Source organism: Bos indicus, chromosome 2 (assembly GCF_029378745.1).
Source record: "Bos indicus isolate NIAB-ARS_2022 breed Sahiwal x Tharparkar chromosome 2, NIAB-ARS_B.indTharparkar_mat_pri_1.0, whole genome shotgun sequence".
Classification (NCBI taxonomy): domain Eukaryota; kingdom Metazoa; phylum Chordata; class Mammalia; order Artiodactyla; family Bovidae; genus Bos; species Bos indicus.
The window spans coordinates 84,376,719-84,400,198 of record NC_091761.1 but is presented as its reverse complement, the minus strand read 5'-3'; the positions used below and the strand labels follow the sequence as shown (position 1 = coordinate 84,400,198).

General features: G+C 37.6%; 1 protein-coding gene across 8 annotated transcripts in view; it reads left to right on the top strand.

Moving 5' to 3' along the window:
- Positions 1–23,480, top strand: part of DNAH7 (dynein axonemal heavy chain 7) — a 257,248-nt gene that overhangs the window by 142,866 nt on the left and 90,902 nt on the right. For all 8 annotated transcript variants that reach the window (XM_019974246.2, XM_019974250.2, XM_019974240.2 and 5 more), the window contains 9 exons: positions 129–326; positions 2,662–2,817; positions 3,562–3,730; positions 6,018–6,144; positions 7,360–7,579; positions 10,744–11,616; positions 13,574–13,803; positions 19,125–19,455; positions 21,891–22,237. In XM_019974246.2, the coding sequence (XP_019829805.2) occupies positions 129–326; positions 2,662–2,817; positions 3,562–3,730; positions 6,018–6,144; positions 7,360–7,579; positions 10,744–11,616; positions 13,574–13,803; positions 19,125–19,455; positions 21,891–22,237 (2,651 nt within the window). The remainder of the gene's footprint in view (positions 1–128; positions 327–2,661; positions 2,818–3,561; positions 3,731–6,017; positions 6,145–7,359; positions 7,580–10,743; positions 11,617–13,573; positions 13,804–19,124; positions 19,456–21,890; positions 22,238–23,480) is intronic.

Below are 23,480 nucleotides of genomic sequence, written 5' to 3'. Positions count from 1 at the left end.
ACAAATATGTACATATTAAGGATTGTTGGTCTTGATCTTTCATCTTTTCTGCAGTGATGCAGAAGTACAGAGCTTCTGAATGTATTTTACAACATGACATTCACTATTTGGTTATTTGTTATAAACAGGGAATAGGAAAATGGGAACCATGGGTAAAGAAGTTAGCCGAAGCTCCTCCAATTCCTAAGGATGTGATGTTTAATGAAATCATTGTGCCAACTCTGGACACAATTCGATACTCTGCACTAATGGAATTGTTGACCACCCATCAAAAGCCTTCAATATTTGTAGGACCAACTGGAACGGGAAAGAGTGTTTACATTATTGTAAGTATTGTAGAAATATACATATTAAAATGTGCATAATAGTCCAAAGAATATTATTTCTTTAATGACCTGAACTGGTAGGCAGTGTTTTTAAAATACTTATGTATTTCTACATTTCTATGTTGGAACCAGAATTTTTGAGTAATTATCAAATTATCAAAATTACCAAAATGTCTCTTTCCAAAGAGAATTTATCTTTGGAAATTTATTAAAGATATGCTACTTTATATCACTAAATTATTGTCCATTTAAAAGGTATTTTAATGAAAATAGCTTATATAAGACAAAGAATTTTATCTGCCTTAAAAAAACAGTGTTTTGGTTGATATTTAATTTTCTAAATTATTGAATATGTGAACATTGCTTTGTGGTAATAAGACTGATTTTCTTTAATAATTTCTGGGATCATACCCACTGTGTGTTAAGAAATTGTTACCTGTTATAAAAGATATGGCCCAAATCTCAGTACCTTTATGAAACCTGAGTTCTCTTGTGTTTAAGGGGTCATACTAATCAAAGACCAGTTCTTGCCTCTAGTTTTAGATTTCTGAAAGCAGAAGGCTGGCTGGAACTAAGAGTGAATAGCACCTCCAGCCTTTGGCATGGCAAGTAAGTGCAAGTTTCTCCCGGGTCAGTTGGACAATGTGAAATATAAGTGAACCTGATCATTCTTGGGCCTCCATTCCATATAATTGCCCACAGCAGGGAGGGAATGCCACTACTCCTCTTAGGTCAGCAAACTGTGCAATGTGAATGTTCCTTTGGAGTATCTAAGGAACCTTCCCATCTGCTCTTCTCAGAGAGTAAACATTTGGAAGCTTCCATGGGAGCAGGCAAGATAGCCTTAATCAGGAGGAATCACAATGACCCCAATGAATAGGACTTTTGCCTTCTCCCTCCAGCTGTGCTCACTACCCAGCTGTGGGATAAGAAGAAGATAGAGGAGGCAGGTGGAGGAGAGGGGAGTGCCTGTTAGTGGCCCCTCCCCCGTTGCAGGTTCCCAGTCAATTCTTATTTTTCCAATTGTGGTAGTACTTGTTTATAGTTCTTTATTGATTCTATGTTTAATACAGTCCCCCCTTTGGGTTATATAGTCAAATAATTGTTCTGGTATTATTTGTTGAATAATTTCTTCCCCAACAGATTGAAATGTTGCTTTTCTTGTGCTAAATGCTGTATGCATCAGGGAATATCCAAGAGTGGGGAGGGAAGAAGTTTGGACTGAGATTTTAAATCAAGATGTTGAGTTGGACTGAATTAAAAAAAAAAATAAGTGTACAGAAAGCTGAAGGATTTATCTAAGATACTATCAAGAGTTAGGAAATGAAGACATGATTCAAGGAGATGGGTGGGGAAAAATAAAGCCTTCTGTCATTTGTACTCCCATCAAATGGCAGTCCAGCTAATAAACTGCCCAGGCCAAAAAAAAATTACTTTTCACAACATTGGAAACATACTTCGCATATTATTTTGTAATCTGATTTTTTTCTTCTTAATGTACTGTAAATACTTTCCTGTTTTATTATTCTTCTACAAGATGATTTGTAGAACACAACATCTTGGTTAAGAATCATTGTAATTGTACCTGCTTTCCAGCAAATTCCATTTTGAAAGTACAAATTATATTATGTAAGCTTCCTAACTTATAGTCAGATAACTTGTAGAAAGATAATAAGCTGTATTACAGAGAACATTGATCTGCAGAGAGACAAGTGGCAGTCTAAATTCTTGTCTCATTTCTGAGACCTTAAGCCAAGTTTCTTAAGCTCTGAGTCCCTATGATTTTATGGAGAGTAGGAGTGTGTACTGGAAAAGGAACTGGCACCCCACTCCAGTACTCTTTCCTGGAAAATCCCATGGATGGAGGAGTCTGGTAGGCTGCAGTCTATGGGATTGCTAAGAGTTGGACACGGCTGAGCGACTTCACTTTCACTTTTCACTTTCATACATTGGAGAAGGAAATGGCAACCCACTCCAGTGTTCTTGCCTGGAGAATCCCAGGGACAGGGGAGCCTGGTGGGCTGCCGTCTATGGGGTCGCACAGAGTCGGACACGACTGAAGCGACTTAGCAGCAACAGCAGCAGCAGCAGCAGCAGGAGTGTGTACTCTGCATGGTGTTTTTAGAAATCAGAGAAGCCATGTGCCTAGGGCTTGGACAGATAAAGACATTCCATTGACTTGGTAACTGTTATGTCTATTGATTCCATCTCTTTTCACATTATGACCCTTGAAGATTAAATTTGAGTACGTCAACAATGATGCTTAGTGTTATTTTTAAGTGTCAAAACATAATGGCAACTATGGCTCATCTTATTATTTCTTGCTATTATACAGAATTTTCTTTTAAATCAACTCAATAAAGATATCTACAAGCCTTTGCTGATTAACTTCTCAGCACAAACTACAGCAGCTCAAACTCAAAATATTATCATGTCAAAACTGGACAAAAGAAGAAAGGGAGTTTTTGGTCCTCCTTTGGGCAAGAAAATGGTAATTACTCTCTGTTTTTATACATATAATATGGCACTTTCGCTATTCCTGGGCATTATTACATTCAGAACAAGGAAACCAGATATACTAGGACTTGACATCTTTCTGTAGTACAGTTTTTATTAATGTATCACAAATGTTGGTTAAGAAGTCTTCTTAAAAGTGTTTTTATATTGTATGTGCATTTGGCAACTTGACATTAAAAACAAGCAGTTGCCTTTTGAATTCAAAGTAGAATATTCACCTGGGAAATTATCTACCTTCCTAATTCTCTCATTAACATTTTTACTCAGCAGAGTCTTTGCTGCTTGCTCTCTAGGCCTTTAAATAACCAAGCTATCAATTGACTTTTCTGTGTTCCTCTGCCAAGAATACCCTTCTCAGCCTTACTCTTATCACTCAGAGTTTATAATCATTTGAAGATCACACCTTTCTCATTTATTTAATGTATCGAAGTTGTACAAGGAAAAAGAGAAGGCATATTGAGAAACAAGTTATATGAGAGGATTAATAAGTTCTAAACTGTTAACTATAAATGTGAGTAATAAGACTGTCTCCCTGTCATCCATGTTCCTTGGTAACATGGATGCTAAGAGATAGTCCTGATGTGCAAAGAAATCATCACTTCTCACTTATGCACTTCACAAAAAGGAAACTTATTCTTTGCCTGAACATTGTTTGCACCACAGGACACTATATCAAGATGCTAATGTTTTCTAATACCTTTTCTCCTTTCATTCTCAGGTTGTCTTTGTAGATGATGTCAATATGCCTGCTCGAGAGGTGTATGGCGCCCAGCCTCCCATCGAGTTACTTAGACAATGGTTAGATCACTGGAATTGGTATGACCTAAAAGACTGTTCTATGATTAAACTAGTGGACATTCAAATTATGTGTGCTATGGGACCTCCAGGTACGTGTTCAGAGTTTGTGATCACTCTGGGTATATATAAAGATCAGGAGAAAGAGAAATCCTGTCAGACAACCTGAGTTACAGTGTTTTGTGTACATATTTTCTATGTCTCTTTGTTTGTTGTGACCTAACAGTGACCGCAATGATCAGCGCTGCACAGTGGATTGCCTTCTTTGTGGTCTGTGCTGTGTACGCTGTGTTTGGTCGCTCAATTGTGTCCAACTCTTTGCAATCCACTGGACTGTAGCCTGCCAGGCTCCTGTGTCCATCCAGTTATTCAGGGAAGAACACTGAAGTGAGTTGTCCTTTCCTTCTCCAGGGGATCTTCCTGACCCAGGGATCAAACTCATGTCTCCTGCATTGCGGGCAGATTCTTTACCTGCTGAGCCATCAGAGAAGCCCTGTTTGGGGCGATTCTCTCCAAATCATATGGCTCTCCCAAATCTTTTTCTTCCATGTTCTCTTCCATGTTTGCTCCCCATTTCCTCTTCCTGCATTCTGAGGTCTCAGATCCCCTGAAAATCCAGATTCTCCTGCAGAAGCTCATTTTCCTCTGTTTCATTCCTTAAAGTTTCAGCTGTATGAAACATCCCTGCTTTCCCCTGTCCCAATCACTTCCCATTTTAGTGAGTCTCTGGATTTAGACAGACTGTTGAGGGAATTTAAGTAGGAAATGATGAAAAGAATGAATTATTAGATATTCTTTATACTTTTCAAGGGAAGTTTATAAACTCAGAGATCTCTATGTAGGAAAAAAATTTCTTTTATTCTAGAGTATCTGAAATAGCTTGATTTAACTAACTGGACATCTTTAACTGTTCTTTTCCTGAACTCAAGCTGTTGTTCTATATTTTTGATAACTCCCTTTTTTCAATGTGCCATGTCTTAGGGAATTTCTCCACTAGTTGCTTCTGAACTCTTGACCTTTATCTGACCTGTAATGCATACAGTTTGCTCTGAGTAATTGCTCTCAGCACCCTCTCGGGGCCACTTTGAATGCTATTCCCCCTTCTTTTTTTTTCTAATTCTGTTACTCCTGGGTCCCAGGCTCCAGTTCTGCTCTGCCTCTTCCCATCCCCCAGTAGTCATTTGTAGTAAGTGTCTACTTTCCCTGCCTCTTCGGGGACTGGACAGGGGAGCAGAATGAATCCATGAGATATCTTTTCCTCTTGGACCTCATTTTCTAAGAAAAGACCACCATTTCTGAGTGTTCTCTGGGAGGAAAGGCTGAAGACACAGCTGGGTATATGATCTTACACCTTTCCTTCTGTAGCCCTTTCTCCATCTCCTTAAACTTGCCCAGGTAAATCAGTGTTTATTATGAGCCTCTAAATACATAGCAATACCTAACTGTTTTGATCTATAACTGTAGACTACTAGTTATATGCTTTCACACATTATGTTTTTAGAATCAGCACAGTATAATGCAGTGATAAAAGCAAAGTACAGATTTACTTGGTTTAAAACAAACATAAAACCTGAACCTATAGGTTTTTAAGCAAAATATATATTAAAGATATTATTCATTTTTAAAACCACTCTTTACTGGAGATTTCATGTTAGAATCCCTTTAAAGAGACAGTGCATTTTATTGATACATGTGAGGATGATAATATAAACCAATTTTATAAAATGGTTTTACATTCTAAATCTGTTTTTAAAATTTCATATTTGAAATCATAATAATTATTTTGTGAAAATGAGATATTCCTCCAGTTTTTAAAATCGAAAGCAGCCAGTGAAGTGGCCATGTGAACCACAAAGACTAGTCTTAGGGAAATTTATTTCAAGATGTGAGGGAAGAATGAGGCTGTATGTCAAGGTCATGCTGAATTTCAGCCATGTGAAAATGACCTTACAGTGTGGTCAATCACAACCATCAGGATTATATTAACATTGCATACAATATTATATTAATATTATATAGTATTGTCCTAATATTGTATTGTAATGAGAATGTTTGACAGTTTACTACCTTGGGCTGTGTATGAATCATGGAGAAGGTGGACACTGGGTCTTTCTGTCTGGTTGGATTTCCTTTGGTAAATAGACCTGACCAAGATTATATCTGATTGAACTTATACAGATCATTTTCAACTAGAAAACAGTACTTTGAGGTTGAGGGGGAAAACTGTTTTAAGATCAATTTTATCCAAATAATTGATTTCTTCTCTCTTTGTGCCATAAATTTGTCCATCTTTCACTCTGTTTTATGCTGCAAAGTGTAGAGAAAATACTCTGTTATATACGAGTAGCAGCGTTAAGGATTGTCCTTTTTGATATTTAGGTGGTGGTCGAAATCCAGTAACTCCTCGATACATGCGGCATTTCAATATTATAACAATCAATGAGTTTAGTGATAAATCTATGTTTACAATATTTTCTAGAATCTTAACCTGGCATTTAAAAACCTGGTAAGTAATTGAAAGTGTGTTTGTTTTTTGCTTAGTGGGTATAAAATCTTTGGGGAACATGTCAGTATAAGTAGTGCTTCTCAAACTTCCACAAAAGCACCTCTAGACAAGGAAGAAGGTAATAGGCAGCAGTTGCTTTCCTCTGCTCCCATCTCCAGGAATGGGAACAGAACACAAAAAGCCTGCAGGATCTTTCTCTTTTTCCTTTATTTGTCCGAAGTCTTAGATTTTAACCTAAAAATTCATACACATTTTGCATCCCGTTTTATAATATGTCCATATTGGAAGGATCAATATTTTGAATTTTTGCCATTTAGTTCAGTTAATGCTGGAAAGATTGCCAGGTTTATCCTGTGACTTTGACAGCCTCTAGTAAAACTCTTGAGTTCCCCAGGGGTGTCCATGTCTAGGTTTGAGTGTAGCCTTGGAGCCTGTGCCCTGGGAAAATGTTGCTCCCTAAATCTGGACACTCAGCACTTCTCCATAAGATTCTTGGGGGTAGGGAGCCAAGTGGCCCTGAGCAGTACAAGTGTTGGCTCCCCGACGTGGACACCATTCTTAGGAAATTGTCATTCCTTGTCTTATGCAATGGTGATGGAAGGGAAAGCTGACTGCTCATCAAGCCAGAAGTGAAATAAAGCCAATTTTTTCAAATGGATATTCTCTCCCCAGGTTCTTCTACCTTAATCATTCCTTTGCCCTTTAAAAGAAATCTTGGTTCACTATTTCACTTTGTTTTAACTCTCTTTTTTCTTTTTCCCCTTTCTTTACTTTTTTCTGATTTTTTTTCTCCCTTCCCTTTCTCTGAAAATACCCATTTCACCAGTGTTCTTCATGGATCCTATCTATATGCAGCTAAGAATGCCAGGTAGTGGAAGAGGTTAGGAAGCATCATCTAGTAGATCCTGGGTTTAAGTTACATAATATGGGTTCCTTGGCTGGCTCTTCTGCCCATTTATTTAAGCAGTTTTAAGCTCATTAAACTGGTCCTGCTTACTCATGGAGTTCCTTTGAACATAAAATAATGAATGGAAAGTAGCTTTAAAAGAAGCAAACACTCTATTATTATTATTATAGCAAGAAAGGGTAATTTTGTAAACTAAATCAATTGATGTAATATAAGAAAAATTCATGTTAGTTGTACTAAATAGCACTATGTATCATAAGTCTATGTTTGCTAACATATTCTTTCTCTTCACTTAAAAAAATTTTAAGTTATAAATTTCCAGATGACTTTCTAGATTTGACAACACAAATTGTAAATGGTACAATGACTCTGTATAAAGAAGCAATGAAGAATCTCTTGCCTACTCCAGCTAAATCTCACTACCTGTTCAACCTCCGAGATTTCTCCCGTGTCATTCAGGGTGTATGTTTGTCAAGACCAGAAACAGCAGAGACCAAAGAAGTGATTAAACGTCTTTGGGTTCATGAGGTAAATCTCTGTGCTACTAAAACATGATTATGCAAGAAACAAAGATTTTACCATGCCAAAAACTGGGTGAAGAAATATCCAGCAATTGTTGAAATGCATTCCACTATTTGGCATTATGAAGGTCAATGGTCAGGATAATTTTTTAAAATACTTCACACTAACATATTCTATGACACTTAAGATGCTTTATCTCTGATTTTCAGGACTTTCTATTGATTTATAGGCTGTTTCAAAGGAGCTATCATTTTAAGTCTCCTTTAAGTGACTTTAATCCTTTCAGTTTGACTTCAAATAATTTTGAGACAGAAATACTTTTGTTTTTTGTTAGTTCATGAGTGTTAGCAGACTTATTCATAATAGCCAAAAAATGGAAACAATTCAACTATACATTGGCTGATGAACAGACAAACGAATGTGGGCTCTGTGTGTGTGTGTGTGTGTATACATACACACAATGGAGCTCTTTTCAGCCCTAAAAAGAAATACTGATATATGTTACAACATGAACAAACCTAGAAAACATTACACTAAGTGAAAGAAGCAAGACACAAAAGGCCAATACAATATAATATTTTTCCATTTATATGAAATGTCTGGAATAAGCAAATGCATAGTGATAGAAAGTAGATTAATGGTTGCCAGAGGCTGTGGGGACATGGAGTAGGAAATAGTAAGGAGTGACTGCTAATGGGTATAGGGTTTCTTTGGGAGGTGTTGAAAAAGATCTAGAATTAGATGGTGGTAATGGTTGCACAACATTGTGAATATTCTAAAAGCTGTTGAATTATATGCTTTAAAAGTGAATTTTATGATATGTAAATTATACATAATTAAAAGAATTTGTAATCAAGACTTTAAGATAAATAAGTTCAAAGCACAAATACAGGATAAATTCTTCCCTGCAAAGGTTTAGATTTATAATGGAAACTTTTAAAAACATAAAGGATGGCAATAGAATAAAAGTTCCCTGTGGGGGAGGCAGGAGGGCAGCTATCCACAGAAGTGAGAGTGAGAGAGTCTGCTGAGGTACTGAGGATGTTCTATATCTTGATCTTGGTGGCAGTTATGTGGGTGTATAATGTGTGAACGTTCCTGGAGGTGTACACTGAAGATTTTTGTACCTTATGGTAAGGAAATTTTAAAAAAGAAAAGGAATCTTCCTAGTCATCATCCTCAAAATTTGTAAGTCAGCAGATACAGAAGGGGGCCCTAGATGCAGGTGTGATGACTTTGAGAAACACTGTCTTGGGTTCTCGCTTAATTGCAGTTAGATAATATTATCCTTGATTCATGCTTAAACACCGATGCCCAATATATGTGGTTGGCTTAATTTAGCTTCCTTTCCTCATTAAAAGAAAGGGGGCTTCAGTGTCTCAAGCTGAGGAAGTGACTGTTGTCATATTTTGGGAAACCCAGTCGTCCAGGAGAATAATAGCTTTTGGACTACTTGGTCAGAGTAAGTGGGAAGCTTCAATCATATCATTTATGCAGCCACTGGTGTTATGAAAAGGGATGACACTAGTATGTCAACTTGACAGCAGTGAAAATACTAAAATCATTATTCTTAAACATAATCAGGCTGATTCCAAGGCAGTTTGTAATAATTATTTCTCAGTTCTTAGTGTTTTCAGACCTGTTGTCATTTCATTTTTGCCATGCATCTATGAGATTTGCAAGGCAAGTATTACCACTTCTATTTTATAAGGTGAAGAAGCTGATGCAGACAGGATTAATGTTAGAAATTTTGCTGACAGAAACATGCATTGCTTGTATCATATGAGTATTAGTCTGCTAGTGTTGTCATAATAAAAATACCACAGACTGAGTATCTTAAACAACAGAATTTTACTTTCCCATACCTCTGGAGGCCAAAAGTAAAACAGTGAAGGTGCTGTCTGTGTGGATTTCTGGTGAGGCTCTCTTCCTGGCTCACAGAGGGTTTCCTTCTCAGTGTCCTCACAAGGTCTTTCTTCTGTGTTGCTGCCATGAGAGAATGAGGGCTCTAGTGTCCCTTCCTTTTCCTACAAGAGCACCAATCCTGTAGGATTAGGACCCCACCCACATGACCTTTTCAAACTTAATTACCTTCTTAATGGACCTCTCTTCAAATACAATAACATTAAGGGATAAGGCTTCAATGTACGGATGTGGGCACAGGGGAAACAGTTCTGTCCAAAACAGACTGTAAAGTGAACGTAAAAGTCTCTCAGTTGTGTCATACTGTTTGCAATTCTATGGACTATATAGTCCATGGAATTCTCCAAGCCAGAATACTGGAGTGGGTAGCCTTTCCCTTCTCCAGGGGATCTTCCCAACCCGGGGATCGAACCCAGGTCTCCCGCATTGCAGGGGGATTCTTTACCAGCTGAGCCCCAAGGGAAGCCCAAGAATACTGGAGTGGGTAGCCTGTCCCTTTTCCAGGGGATCTTCCTGACCCAGGAATTGAACCCAGGTCTCCTGCATTGCAGACGGATTCTTTACTGACTGAGCTATAGAGATATTCATACCACTTTAAGGAAGTATTAATAGTTATGTAGCAAACTTGATTAACTATTTTTGCAGTCTCTCAACATGTGCATGTAAGTAGAGATCTATTTTAGTACATTGCATCTGCAGTTACTTACAACAAAAATAATTAACATGTCCAAAACAAAGTTTTATCCATCTAAGACATTCTTACGTTTTCTATAAAATATGCTTTTATAAAGACAGTAATATCTATAGATTTGCTAATAAATTCAAAATATTATATGGCTGGGAAAAGGAAACAATCACTGCAAGGGAGTTGCAAAACCCTAGACACCGGGGCCCAGTTCTGTTACCTGTATCTGTATGACCAGCAAAGGCAGTCACCTCCCTTCTCTGGTCTTTTTTCCCCTTCTCTAGTCCTTAGCACCTGAGTCCTTAACACTTCTATAATCTGCTGCAGTTTCCCTAATCTACCTTCATTTATCAGTAACAATGTAACTATGTTTTATTCCAAATATATGATCAAATTTAATATTTAAAATAAATATTATGCCATTCCTTGTTTAGATGTGCTTTTAATAAAACCCATGGAAATCTCTTGAGAGTACTTTTTATATTTATTTCAGATTAGCACAGAAATAGCACTTTAAAATAGGAAAATCACTTCTTAAAGCTGCTTTTTAATTATTGTACAGGTCCTGAGAGTGTATTATGATCGCCTTCTGGATAATGCAGACAGAAGTTGGCTTATCAGCTACATTCAAGAAATCTTAAAAACATATATGGAAGAAAATTTTCATGAGCTTTTTCAAAGTTTGGATTTTGATAATGATGGGATAGTGGAAGAAGATGATTTACGCAGCTTAATGTTCTGTGATTTCCACGATCCCAAGAGAGAGGATACCAACTACAGAGAAATTGCAGATGTGGATGCTCTCCGGGTGATAGCAGAAGCTCACCTAGAAGAATACAACAACATGAGCAAGAAAACAATGAACCTTGTCTTGTTCCGGTTTGCCATCGAGCACATCAGCAGAATTTCCAGGATCCTGAAACAGCCTCGCAGCCATGCTCTTCTGGTTGGTGTTGGAGGGAGTGGAAGGCAGTCCGTCACCAGATTAGCTGCCCACATGGCTGATTCTTCAGTATTCCAGGTTGAAATTTCCAAGGGCTATGGTAACTCTGAGTGGCATGAAGATTTAAAAGTGATCTTAAGAAAATGTGCTGAAGGGGAGATGCAGGGTGTTTTCCTATTTACAGATACTCAGATTAAAAAGGAGTCGTTTCTAGAAGATGTCAACAATCTGCTAAATGCTGGGGAGGTTCCAAATCTCTTTGCATTGGATGAGAAACAGGAGATATGTGATAAGATGCGTCAGATAGATCGCCAACGGGATAAAACCAAACAAACAGACGGAAGCCCCATAGCTCTTTTCAACATGTTTGTTGACCGCTGCCGCAACCAACTGCACGTTGTCCTTGCCATGAGTCCCATTGGAGATGCCTTTCGGATTCGTCTTAGAAAGTTCCCTGCTCTAGTAAACTGCTGTACCATTGACTGGTTTCAGGTATTGTCATGTAAATTTTAGATAGACTTCTAGAAATATTGATTCTCCATCATCAGCATGACTTATTTTAAAGTCCACCCCACCCCCCACAATTGTAGCTCAGCAGAACTTTCTGATCAATAATAATATATTTTATGAAATTAAAATTCAAAAATCATTATAACAGAAAAACCTTTTATTACTAGTGTATACAGTCATTGACATCAACTTATTGTAGAAAGTTTTAGGATAAAGTTGTATATCTGTCAGGTTCCTGACAGGGAAGAAAGAATACCTGGGAAGGCCTCACTGAGGAAAGTTGAATGAAGGAACTGTTCATGAAGGTGTAGGCAGGATTAAAGGAACTTGAGAGGGATGGTGAGGCAGGAAATGGTAGAGCATAGCAAGAAGATGTTACTACAGCTGGGTTTAAAGGGGCATAGGGAGGAAAATGTGTTACTGGAACTTGAAGCTGTGGAAGTAGGAAAGTCTGACGGGATCAGGAACCCCAAACCTAGAGTTCAGCTTCTGCTAGAAAGCAAGAGGGATAGAAATGCCTCTACCTCTCTCTTCTACCACCCTCCAGTCTCTTTCCATTAGAAAACCTGGCAGAAAGTCAAAAGGAAGAAACTCCCAGTGACCACTTTTTCTAATAAATTTCAGTATCAGAAGTACAGAACATACAAGGGCATAGGGTAGGAAGTTTGTGAGCTGTGGCAGAGATCCTGTGAGGGAGATCTAACACATAGGAATTTTTGACCTTGGGGAATTTACATAACCCCTTTGTCCCTCCAATTTCTGCTAAGATTTCATGAAAAAACATATTTATTGAACCCTTGCTTTGTAGCAGATCTTATTCTAAAGCTGGAGATGAGTCAGAAAATGAAATAGACTAGGCTTCTGCTTTTCTTGAGTTTACTTACATGCTTGCAAATTAGTGAAAAATAATTCCATCATACAGGGTAGCATAAATGGAGTAAAAGGTTTTCTGAATCAGTGACCTTTAGGAGGAAACATAAAGGACAAAAAGTGCCAGTACTGAGAGGATCTGGTCAGAGACAAGAAATTAGTGAAGACAAGGAGCTTCATAGGAAGATTGAATAGAGTGAGAAAAACTCAGGACAAGGGCATAGTACCTGAGGGGGAAATTACATAGAGTGGGGTTGGAAAGGTGGAAAGGGCCAGATCAAGTAGGGATTTACAGATTAGCTTTGGATTTCGTTTTGAATATGTTGCAAAGTCTTCAAACAGTTGTAAATTGAGAGTGTGAAATTAGCTGTTAATAATCTGCATTTGATGAGATCACTCTGGCAACTCCACAGAGCACACAAGCAGGGTGGACAGTTAGGACACTGTTGAAATATTCCAGAAAAATGATAACAGTTGAACTGCGATGGCGATTATAGGTGTAGAAGGAAAAGAGTTGGAAGCTATTTTAGGGATGGTGCCCATAGAACTGGGTTTTGAGATGGATGTAGAATTGAGGTGTTTACTAAGTTGGGAAGATCACAACCATTTGGGGGGAGATATGACCATGATTCAGACTTGTTGAGTTTGAGGCAATTATGAAAGAAATCAAGGAGGCAGTTATTCATCAACTTCTGGAGTTTAGGGTAGAGGATAGTAACATTTACCTCGGAAATTTGGGGAGAAATAAATGAGATAATAATAGTAGAATGTGCAAAAAGATACACATTCTATAAATTTGGTTCCTTTTTTCTTCCTTTCTCCTGCAATACTCATGTACAATTTCTCTAACTCCTGAACAAACCAGAAAGAGTTAACAACATTACATGCATTAGCTACTGGCTCCCTGTCCTAAGCAGTCAAGTACTTGGGGGAAGTTTCTCCTGAGATTCTGTCCCACCCCATTCCTCATCCTTTCCCCTGCATTTCCACCATCTGTGAAGGACCTCAGTAGTAACAGACTCCTGTCAGTAACTTCGATGATATGCTAAAGCGTTTATCTTACATTCAGTCCTGGCCTGAAGACGCACTACAGGCAGTTGCCTCCCGCTTCCTGGAAGACATTGAAATGTCAGAGGAAATACGAGATGGCTGCATTGAGATGTGTAAAAGCTTCCACACTTCTACTATAGATTTATCCACATCCTTCTATGTTGAACTTCAAAGATACAATTATGTGACACCTACCTCTTATCTTGAATTAATCTCTACCTTCAAACTGTTGTTGGAAAAGAAAAGGAGGTAAAAATGAAATTTCTTATTCCTAAGTAAGCTATGGTGGTTTTAAAACATTTATGTGGACAAAAATGACATAGCAAAAATGAATATTTTTATTTCATATATGTGTATACTGTGAGTTTTGTTGAATCATTTAATGATTTACTCCACAAACATTTTTAGGTTAGGGAGCAAGGCTTATTCTTTTGTGCACATGATTGCCTAGCACGTCATAAATGTATAATCATATTTAAGGAATGAAGATGTGCCACTCAGAGCTGCAGTAAGGCCCCAGGGTACTTTGGCAGTGTATTGGGTAAACATCACTAGTGAGTAATTTTTCTTCAATAAGTAATTAGATAATAAATAAACCTTCTCTTTAGGTACTGAACAGCTGGAACCTAGAGACAGTCACTCAATATACATAGCTAGCTTTCCTTCTTTAAGTAAACTCTTATTTGAGAACATCAATACAAACATCAGTAAACTTATATACTATAGAATGTGTCAATGTGAGCTTTTGTGATGTTGTTGACGTTAACCTATACATGCAGAAAAGTTGATTCAACAGTTTCTTTGATTCTAAAAATTAATACTCCATCTCCTTGGGTCAGGAAGATCCCCTGGAGGAGGAAATGACAACCCATTCTGGTATTCTTGCCTAGAAAGTTCCATGGACAGAGGAGCCTGGTGGGCTACAGTCCGTGGGGTCACCGAGTCAGACATGACTGAGCACATAACACACTTTCCACACAGACACACATATATATTATAAGATGTAAAAGTAAATTACTTATAAAGTTAGGTGTTTAGAAGTTTTACTAACCACCTTTAAGGAGGTCTTTTACTAGTGAAATTTATTTAAGCAATTTACATATTACATTTATAAATTTTAATATTATTATTACCCTGATTTAACAAACTGAACTTTCCTAGGTACTTAATTTATATAAAATCTGGTAAGTTAAACTTACACATATGGTAAGCCTTAAGTTTTTTTAAGTGTTTGACTATTACCTATAGACTTGATGGGATTTTTTTTTTTTACTTAAAAATACAAATTAACTCTGTTGCTCAATTATGCTCAATTATCAGGGCTTCCCTGGTGGCTCAAACAGTAAAATATCTCCCTGCAGTGCAGGAGACTCATTAGGAAAGTCTCCTGGCGAAAAGAATGGCTATCCACTTGAGTATTCTTGCCTGGAGAATTCCATAGAGAGAGGAGCCTGGAGGGCTACAGTCCATGGGGTTGCAGAGTTGAACACATCTGAGCAACACACACACATATATATATATATTGAGGTACAAGTTCAGTTCAGCTCAGTTCAGTTGCTCAGTTGTGTCCGACTCTTTGCCACCCCATGAACCGCAGCTCGCCAGGCCTCCCTGTCCATCAACAACCCCCAGAGCTCACCTAAACTCATGTCCATCAAGTTGGTGATACCATCCAACCATCTCATCCTCTGTCACCCCCATCTCCTCCTGCCCTCAATCTTTTCCAGCATCAGGGTTTTTTCAAATGAGTCAGCTTTTCGCATCAGGTGGCCAAAGCATTGGAGTTTCAGCTTCAACATCAGTCCTTCCAATGAACACCTAGGACTGATGTCCTTTAAATATTAAATATACTTGAAACACCAAATGTGCACAGAGTCCTTGACAAAAAAAAAAAATAAGTTAATTTTTGCATATTAACTGTAAATCTTTCTAAATTTTCCTATGGCTATCTCATTATCTCAGGCATTTTGAAGTACTTTTTCTTGTATTATCTAAGATGCTATCTAGACTGGTGGGAAACTTCTCAGCAATATTTACAGTGACTTTGGTAATGCCTTCTACAGCAGAGGTGTCATAGCTTCCTATGCATCATGGTCCACACCCCATATTGAATCATACCAATAGCATTCTTTCCATCTCCTAGTGAAATCTGCAAGTTCCACCCAAGGCTACTACATAACTTGACTGAATTTTATTATTTCTTTGACTGTCAAGATATTATCTTTCCATTTAGATCTTAGGATTTTAACCTAATGGAATCTTGCTTTTCTCCCCCAGTATTTTCCTATCCAGGAGGATCAAAACCTCTTGGAGAGTCTGATTAATTGGGAGGTATCACTTATATCTCTGTTTGACTATATGCTCACAGTATTTCAGGCCACCCTAACTGGAAGAAAGATTGTAAAAATGAGATACAAACAGAGAAAAGTTGAAAATAATACTTTTCTAGGCATTTTTATATATTCTTGATGACATTGCAAATTTCCTCTTCTTAAAAATGTTCTCCTTTGCCTCTACTAGAGTTCCCCACCATATAGTTCAGTTAAGTCACTCAGTCGTGTCCAACTCTTTACAACCCATGGACTGCAGCGTGCCAGGCCTCCCTGTCCATCACCAACTCCCAGAGTTTATTCAAACTCATGTCCATTGATCTGGTCATGCCATCCAACCATCTCATCCTCTGTCATCCCCTTCTCCTCCTGCCTTCAATCTTTCCCAGCATCAGGGTCTTTTCCAATGAGTCCGATCTTTGCATCAGGTGGCAAAAGTATTAGAGTTTCACCTTCAGTCCTTCCAATGAATATTCAGGACTGATCTCCTTTAGGATGGACTGGTTGGATCTCCTGGCTGTCCAAGAGCCTCTCAAGAGTCTTCTCCAAAACCACAGTTCAAAAGCATCAATTCTCGGCTCTCAGCTTTCTTTATAGTCCAACTCTCACATCCATACATGACTACTGGAAAAACCATAGCCTTGACTAGACGGACCTTTGTTGGAAAAGTAATGTCTCTGCTTTTTAATATGCTGTCTAGGTTGGTCATAGCTTTTCTTCCAAGGAGCAAGGATCTTTTAATTTCATGGCTACAATCACCATCTGCAGTGATTTTGGAGCCCCCCAAAATAAAGTCTGTCATTGTTTCCATTGTTTCCCCATCTATTTGCCATGAAGTGATGGGACCAGATGCCATGATCTTAGTTTTCTGAATGTTGAGTTTTAAACCAACTTTTTCACTCTCCTTTTCACTTTCATTAAGAGGCTCTTTAGTTCTTTGCTTTCTGCCATAAGAGTGGTGTTATCTGCATGTTTGAGATTATTGATACTTCTGCTGGCAATCTTGATTTCAGCTTGTGCTTCATCCAGCCCAGCATTTCTCATGATGTATTCTGCATAGAAGTTAAATAAGCAGAGTGACAATATACAGCCTTGACACAATCCTTTCCCAATTTGGAACCAGTCTGTTGTTACATGTCCAGTTCTAATTGTTGCTTCCTGACCTGCATACAGATTTCCCAAGAGGCAGGTCAGATGGTCTGGTATTCCCATCTCTTTCAGAATTTTCCACAGTTTCTTGTGATCCACACAGTCAAAGGGGTGGCATAATCAATAAAGCAGAAGTAGATGTTTTTCTGGAACTCACTTGCTTTTTCGATCATCCAGCAGATGTTGGCAATTTGATCTCTAGTTCCTCTACCTTTTCTAAATCCAGCTTGAACATCTGTAAGTTCACGGTTCATGTATTGCTGAAGCCTGGCTTGGAGAATGTTGAGCATTACTTTACTAGCGTGTGAGATGAGTGCAATTGTGCGATAGTTTGAGCATTCTTTGGCATTGCCTTTCTTTGGGATTGCAGTGAAAACTGACCTTTTCCAATTACAGTAACCCTGTAGTTACTCTTCCCTTAAGAGCTGAAGTCTTCAGATATCTTTATAGCCAAGTAGTATTGTAACCTTCGGAGAAGGCAATGGCAACCCACTCCAGTACTCTTGCCTGGAAAGTCCCATGGATGGAGGAGCCTGGTGGGCTGCAGTCCATGGGGTCGCGAAGAGTCAGAAACGACTGAGAGACTTCACTTTCACTTTTCACTTTCATGCATTGGAGAAGGAAATGGGAACCCACTCCAGTGTTCTTGCCTGGAGAATCCCAGGGATGGGGGAGCCTGGTGGGCTGCCTTCTATGGGGTCACACAGAGTCAGACACTACTGAAGTGACTTAGCAGCAGCAGCAGCAGTATTGTAACCTAGAAGCAAGCGCTCAGATTCCCTCCCAGGAAACCAGTGTTTTAGCCAACAAGCGGTCCCGTGGGTTGAGCCACCACACTGAAACTGCTTCATGGTGGCCGGGGGCCAGACCTTTCCTGTGCTTGCTCCACAAGGGTTCCACTGAAACCAAACTCACAGATTATATGGTATCCTCTCTCGAGTCTCCTCAGTTCACATTGCTGTAACATATTTTGCTCAGAGGAATCAACTTACCACAGAAGTGTAACAGGTCCCAACTTGCAATGTTTTCTTTTTTTTTCAGTGACAGCCTTTTCAGTTTTCTGGCTCAAACCAGTTAATCACTCAGTTGAAGAGTATGCTTCCATCTTTAGACAATTATCGGGTTGGTTAGTTACCAATGCCAACCTACTTTTTGAAGAGAATTTTTAAAATGCGTCGCTTTTTACTTTGAGACATTATGGCATCTCAGATATTTAAAATGAAACAAATTATAAAGAAGCATTTTTTCTACTCATGATGTGTAATTATCTCTGTAACATATATGAATGCAAATCAAAAATTTAAAGTATATTAAAATATTATATTATTTTGAAATCAATTATTATTACTTTATAAGAATTTTGTACCAAAAAAGAGTTGAACTTTATTCTTTGGCCACTTGTATTTTAAATGAAAAATTCCTATTTCAAGATACTTAACACATATTAAAATTATGTGCCACATTTGGCAATGTTCAAACAATATATTTTGGGTACTGAAGTTTATTTAAAATAATTGATTATAAAAAGATCTTAAGGAAAATATTGTTGTTGGAATAAACTTCCCAAGATGACTAATTACAGAGGCACATCATTCATCTTAATGGAGGAGGTTCCTTGCTTTATACTTAGTATATTTTTCTTTTGAATTTGTTATATGCCTGGATACTGTGATAATACTGGCAGTACACAAAATCCCAAGACATACTGTCTGCTTTTAATTGTACACAATCTAAAATTCTAGAGTTCGTATTTTTTACCAACTGTTGATTTATGCAAAGATCTTTCAAACCACTTTTTTAAAGTTGAAGTATGCTTCATTTACAACGTTGTGTCAGTTTCAGGGGTTAAGCAAAGGGATTAAGTTACATATATGTGTGTGTGTGTGTGTGTGTGTGTGTGTGATTTTTCAGATTCTTTTCCATTATAGTTTATTACAAGATATTGATTATAGTTCCCTGTGCTATACAGTAGGTCCACTTCTTTAGTTATGCCTTGAAAAAAATCTGAAAAGCTAAAGAATACTTATTTTTTTCCTTGAAGAAGAAGCCTAGAGCCTGACAGCTAGCCTTGTTTTATCTCTTTGCTTTCAGTGAAGTCATGAAAATGAAAAAGAGGTATGAAGTGGGTTTGGATAAACTGGATTCTGCTGCATCTCAAGTAGCCACAATGCAATTCGAGTTAGAGGCTCTACATCCTCAGTTAAAAGTTGCTAGCAAAGAGGTTGATGAAATGATGTTGATCATTGAGAGGGAATCGGTAGAAGTTTCCAAAACTGAAAAAATCGTGAAAGCTGATGAAACTATAGCAAACGAACAAGCTATGGCTGCCAAAGCCATTAAAGATGAATGTGATGCTGACCTGGCGGGGGCTTTGCCCATATTAGAGTCAGCACTGACAGCCCTTGACACCCTCACTGCGCAGGTAAGAGCACAGTTGTGGGCTTGCTGGGAGACCTGTTGGCATAACTTAAGGAAGTGCTTACCATTGTGTGCTGCAGTTTGGTCTGTCTTTCCAAAGTCTCCACGTTGAATGTGATTAAAATCATTTTCAAATTGGCCAAAAGATTCCCTAATTGACCTGGAAAAAGAAATGGACATGCAAGACTAAGACAGTTTTGAAAAGAAAGTTTCCAAATGTTCTAAACAACCATACAACAATCATTATTTCAGGAACTTTGCAGAGCAACTTTAATTGACAGGGGCATGAATATACACTTTTATTTTATGTACACTTTTTCATATTTAGAAACTTGTAGCTAGATATGCCTTACAGTATATATGGTAAGGTGGGGTGTCAGTGTTTGTCAGTGGGTTTTTTGTGTGTGTGATATATATGACAAGTTATGTATGATTTTTAATAATTTATAATAATTGTTAGTATAAAATTTATAATGTTATAAAATAAAACAAAATGTTTTGTTTTATAATAATATAGCTTTGACAGTATTAAAAATTAAAACATGAAAGGGAACATTTCATTTAAGAAAGATTAAGATGAATTTTGAAAAATAGCGTTGGCAATCTCAGCTAAACTTTTGCGTAAATTACTAGAAGATGGGACATCCCTTGTGGCTCAGCTGGTAAAGAATCCACCTGCAATTCAGGAGACCTGGGTTCAATCCTTGGGTTGGGAAGATTCCCTGGAGAAGGGAAAGCCTACCCACTCCAGTATTCTGGCCTGGAGAATTCCATGGACTTTATAGTCCATGGGGTGGTAAAGAGTTGGACACGACTGAATGACTTTCACATGCACACACGGGAGAGGATGTGTTAGATCTTTTCTTCACAGCTTCCTCCAAAATAGGTTTCAGATAGAAATTTAAATATAAATAGTTATATTATATTATAAAATAGTATCAAATGTAGGTCAGATGTTAATAATTGTGGAATATAAACTAGGACTGAAGATTTCTTTGGTATAAGAGAAATCAGAGAAGAAAACACTAAGCAATATTGTTTGTAATATATGTGCTCTGGATACTCTCTTGTATTTTTCAAAAATAAGAGAATTTTTGTACCTAAAAATGTAATGGTACATTTTTGTACCTAAAAAAAGTAATGAATTTTAGTACCTAAAAATCAACACATTTTATTTCATATAAACACCACGGATAGAAGTTTAGAAACACTAAGGGAAAAAATCTTTCAACTGCATGGCAAATAAAATATTAATATACTTCTGTGTGTAAAGCTCTTACAAATCACTAAGGGAAAAAAGTAGCTCTAACATAATATAGTAAATGATATAAAGAAGTACCAATTCAAAAAGGAGGAAACAGAAATAGTTAATAAGGGTATGAAAATACATCATATCTCACTTGTACTTAAAGTCTATACAGTTCATGGAATTCTCCAGGACAGAATACTGGAGTGGGTAGCCACTCCAGTAAAACCACTGGTGGTTTCTTTACCAGTTGAACCACCAGGGAAGCCTAAGGAATACTGGAGTAGGTAGCATGTCCCTTCTCCATCGGATCTTCCCAACCCAGGAATTGAACCAGGGTATCCTGAATTGCAGGTGGATTCTTTACCAGCTGAGCTACCAGGGAAGCCCCCAAAGAAATACAAATCAAAATAAAATTTCTTTTGCCTGATAGAATGCTTACCCGTGTTGTTAAGGGTATATGTAATAAAACAGGCACCCTTATATATTTTCTGCAGATCAGTTTGTCAATATTTGTCAAAAGCTTTAAAAAAAAATTAAGATTTTAATTGTAATAGTAAAAGAGAAAAAGGCATGGAGTGTTAGAATTATGGTTCATATCTATACATCAGAAAGCTATGCAGCATTAAAAATGATGTAAATGTTTACTAGCACAAGAGTATGTTTATTATATATTATTAAAATAGAACAGTTTAAAACAGCATGTATATTAGATATACTATGATTCCACCGGTTAAAATAGGGCAGATACACTGGTTTATAGCATATACACATGAAAAAGATGTAGAGAAATATAAAGTAAGATGTTTACAGGAGTTAACTATATGTGATTGGTTTTACAGGAGACATATGTACAGTTTCTCTATATTTCTCTGTTTGCATCTATAACTTGTATAGTTTTTAAGAAGCAGCAAAGCTCTTACTTTGGGACAGTCAATAAAAAGCTCTTTCATGTGTTCTTGAAGTGGATTTCATGTCGTGAGTGATCTCAGGGTATTTTCCCATTACTCTTTTTTATTTTTAACTTTGCCTTTGAGATAAACTTCTCAGCACTTCATGATACAATTCTATCACTGTCAGCAGTTTCTGACACTTCACTGTCAGTGAGTAGCGAGTTTCTATCTTATGGCTTAGTTTGAAAATAGGAACCACACAAGTCAATGTAAACAATTCTTGCATGTTGTTATTTCAAGGACATTACAGTGGTAAAATCCATGAAGAGTCCTCCCGCTGGTGTCAAGCTTGTAATGGAAGCTATATGCATCTTGAAAGGCATCAAAGCCGACAAAATCCCTGACCCAACAGGTACAGGGAAAAAGATTGAGGATTTCTGGGGTCCTGCCAAAAGACTTCTGGGTGACATTCGATTTCTGCAGTCACTTCATGAATATGACAAGGACAATATTCCTCCAGCTTACATGAACATCATAAGAAAAAATTATATTCCAAATCCAGATTTTGTTCCAGAAAAGATAAGAAATGCTTCCACAGCAGCCGAAGGTCTGTGCAAATGGGTCATAGCAATGGATTCATATGATAAGTAAGTAGTGAGAAAAAAGAAAACAAACTTTTTTTTTCAGGTTGGTTCTTCAGGTAATATAAAACCTATGAACTACATAGGTGAGAGACTCCTCAGAAAGTCAGGTCTAATGCCTGCTCTGACATGTTTACTGGAGGCAAGATTATACCAACTACATAGTATAACACAATGATATTTACACTTTTTGGACTCAGCAACATTTTGTTGTTTTTGTTCAGTGGCTAAGTCATGTCTGACTCTTTGCGACTCCATGGACTGAGGAGCACCAGGCTTCCCTGTCTTTCATTATCTCCCAGGGTTTGCTCAAACTCATGTCCATTGGTTTGGTGGTGATGGCATCTAACCATCTCAACCTTTTACACTCTAAAAAATGATTATAGACCCCCAACCTTTTTATCAATATATTAGAAATTAAAAGTGAGAATTAAAAAAAAATTATTTACTGATTCATTTCTAAAAAGCAACATATACTTTACATAAATACTTCTTTTTTAAAGTCCACATTTTCAAAAAATTTTGGAAGAAAAGTGGTGGCATTTTATACTTTTGCAAATCTCTTTACTATGTTCTTTAAGAGAAGACAGCTGGATTCTCAGATCTGCTTCTTCATTCAATCTGTGGTGGGCTGTTGTTTTGACTAAAGTATATGAAGAAAATACAGCCTCACACAGATGTTTAGTTGACAGGGAGAGCCTCATTGGAGTCCCGAGGGGGAGGGGACATGTCTTGGACCACATTTTGAAAACAACACCTAACGTACAGTCTTTGATGAAACAAACAGCCTATATGGATGATTATATGAGAAACATTTATATCATATACAAAACAGTAAAAACTGTTGGTTATTCCTTTGAAAAGCAACTATTACAGGATATCTTTAAATCTCACAATTCTATTTGTGAGATGTGTACATCTATATTACATGCTATATATGTTTTGGACAATGATGTATTCTGTTAATGATAAATTTTAATTTAGTGTTTTATCATTTATTTGGATTTCCCTGATGGCTCAGCTGTAAAGAATCTGCCTGCAATGCAGGAGATGTGGGAGACACAAGTTAGATCCTTGGGTTAAGAAGATCCCCGGGAAGAGGAAATGGCAATTCACTCCAGTATTCTTGCCTGAAAAATCCCATGGACAGAGGAGCCTGGTGGGCTATAGTCCAAAGGGTCGCAACGAGTCAGACACAGTTGAGCAACTGAGCACACATGCACACATACATTTATTTAGAATGGTAACC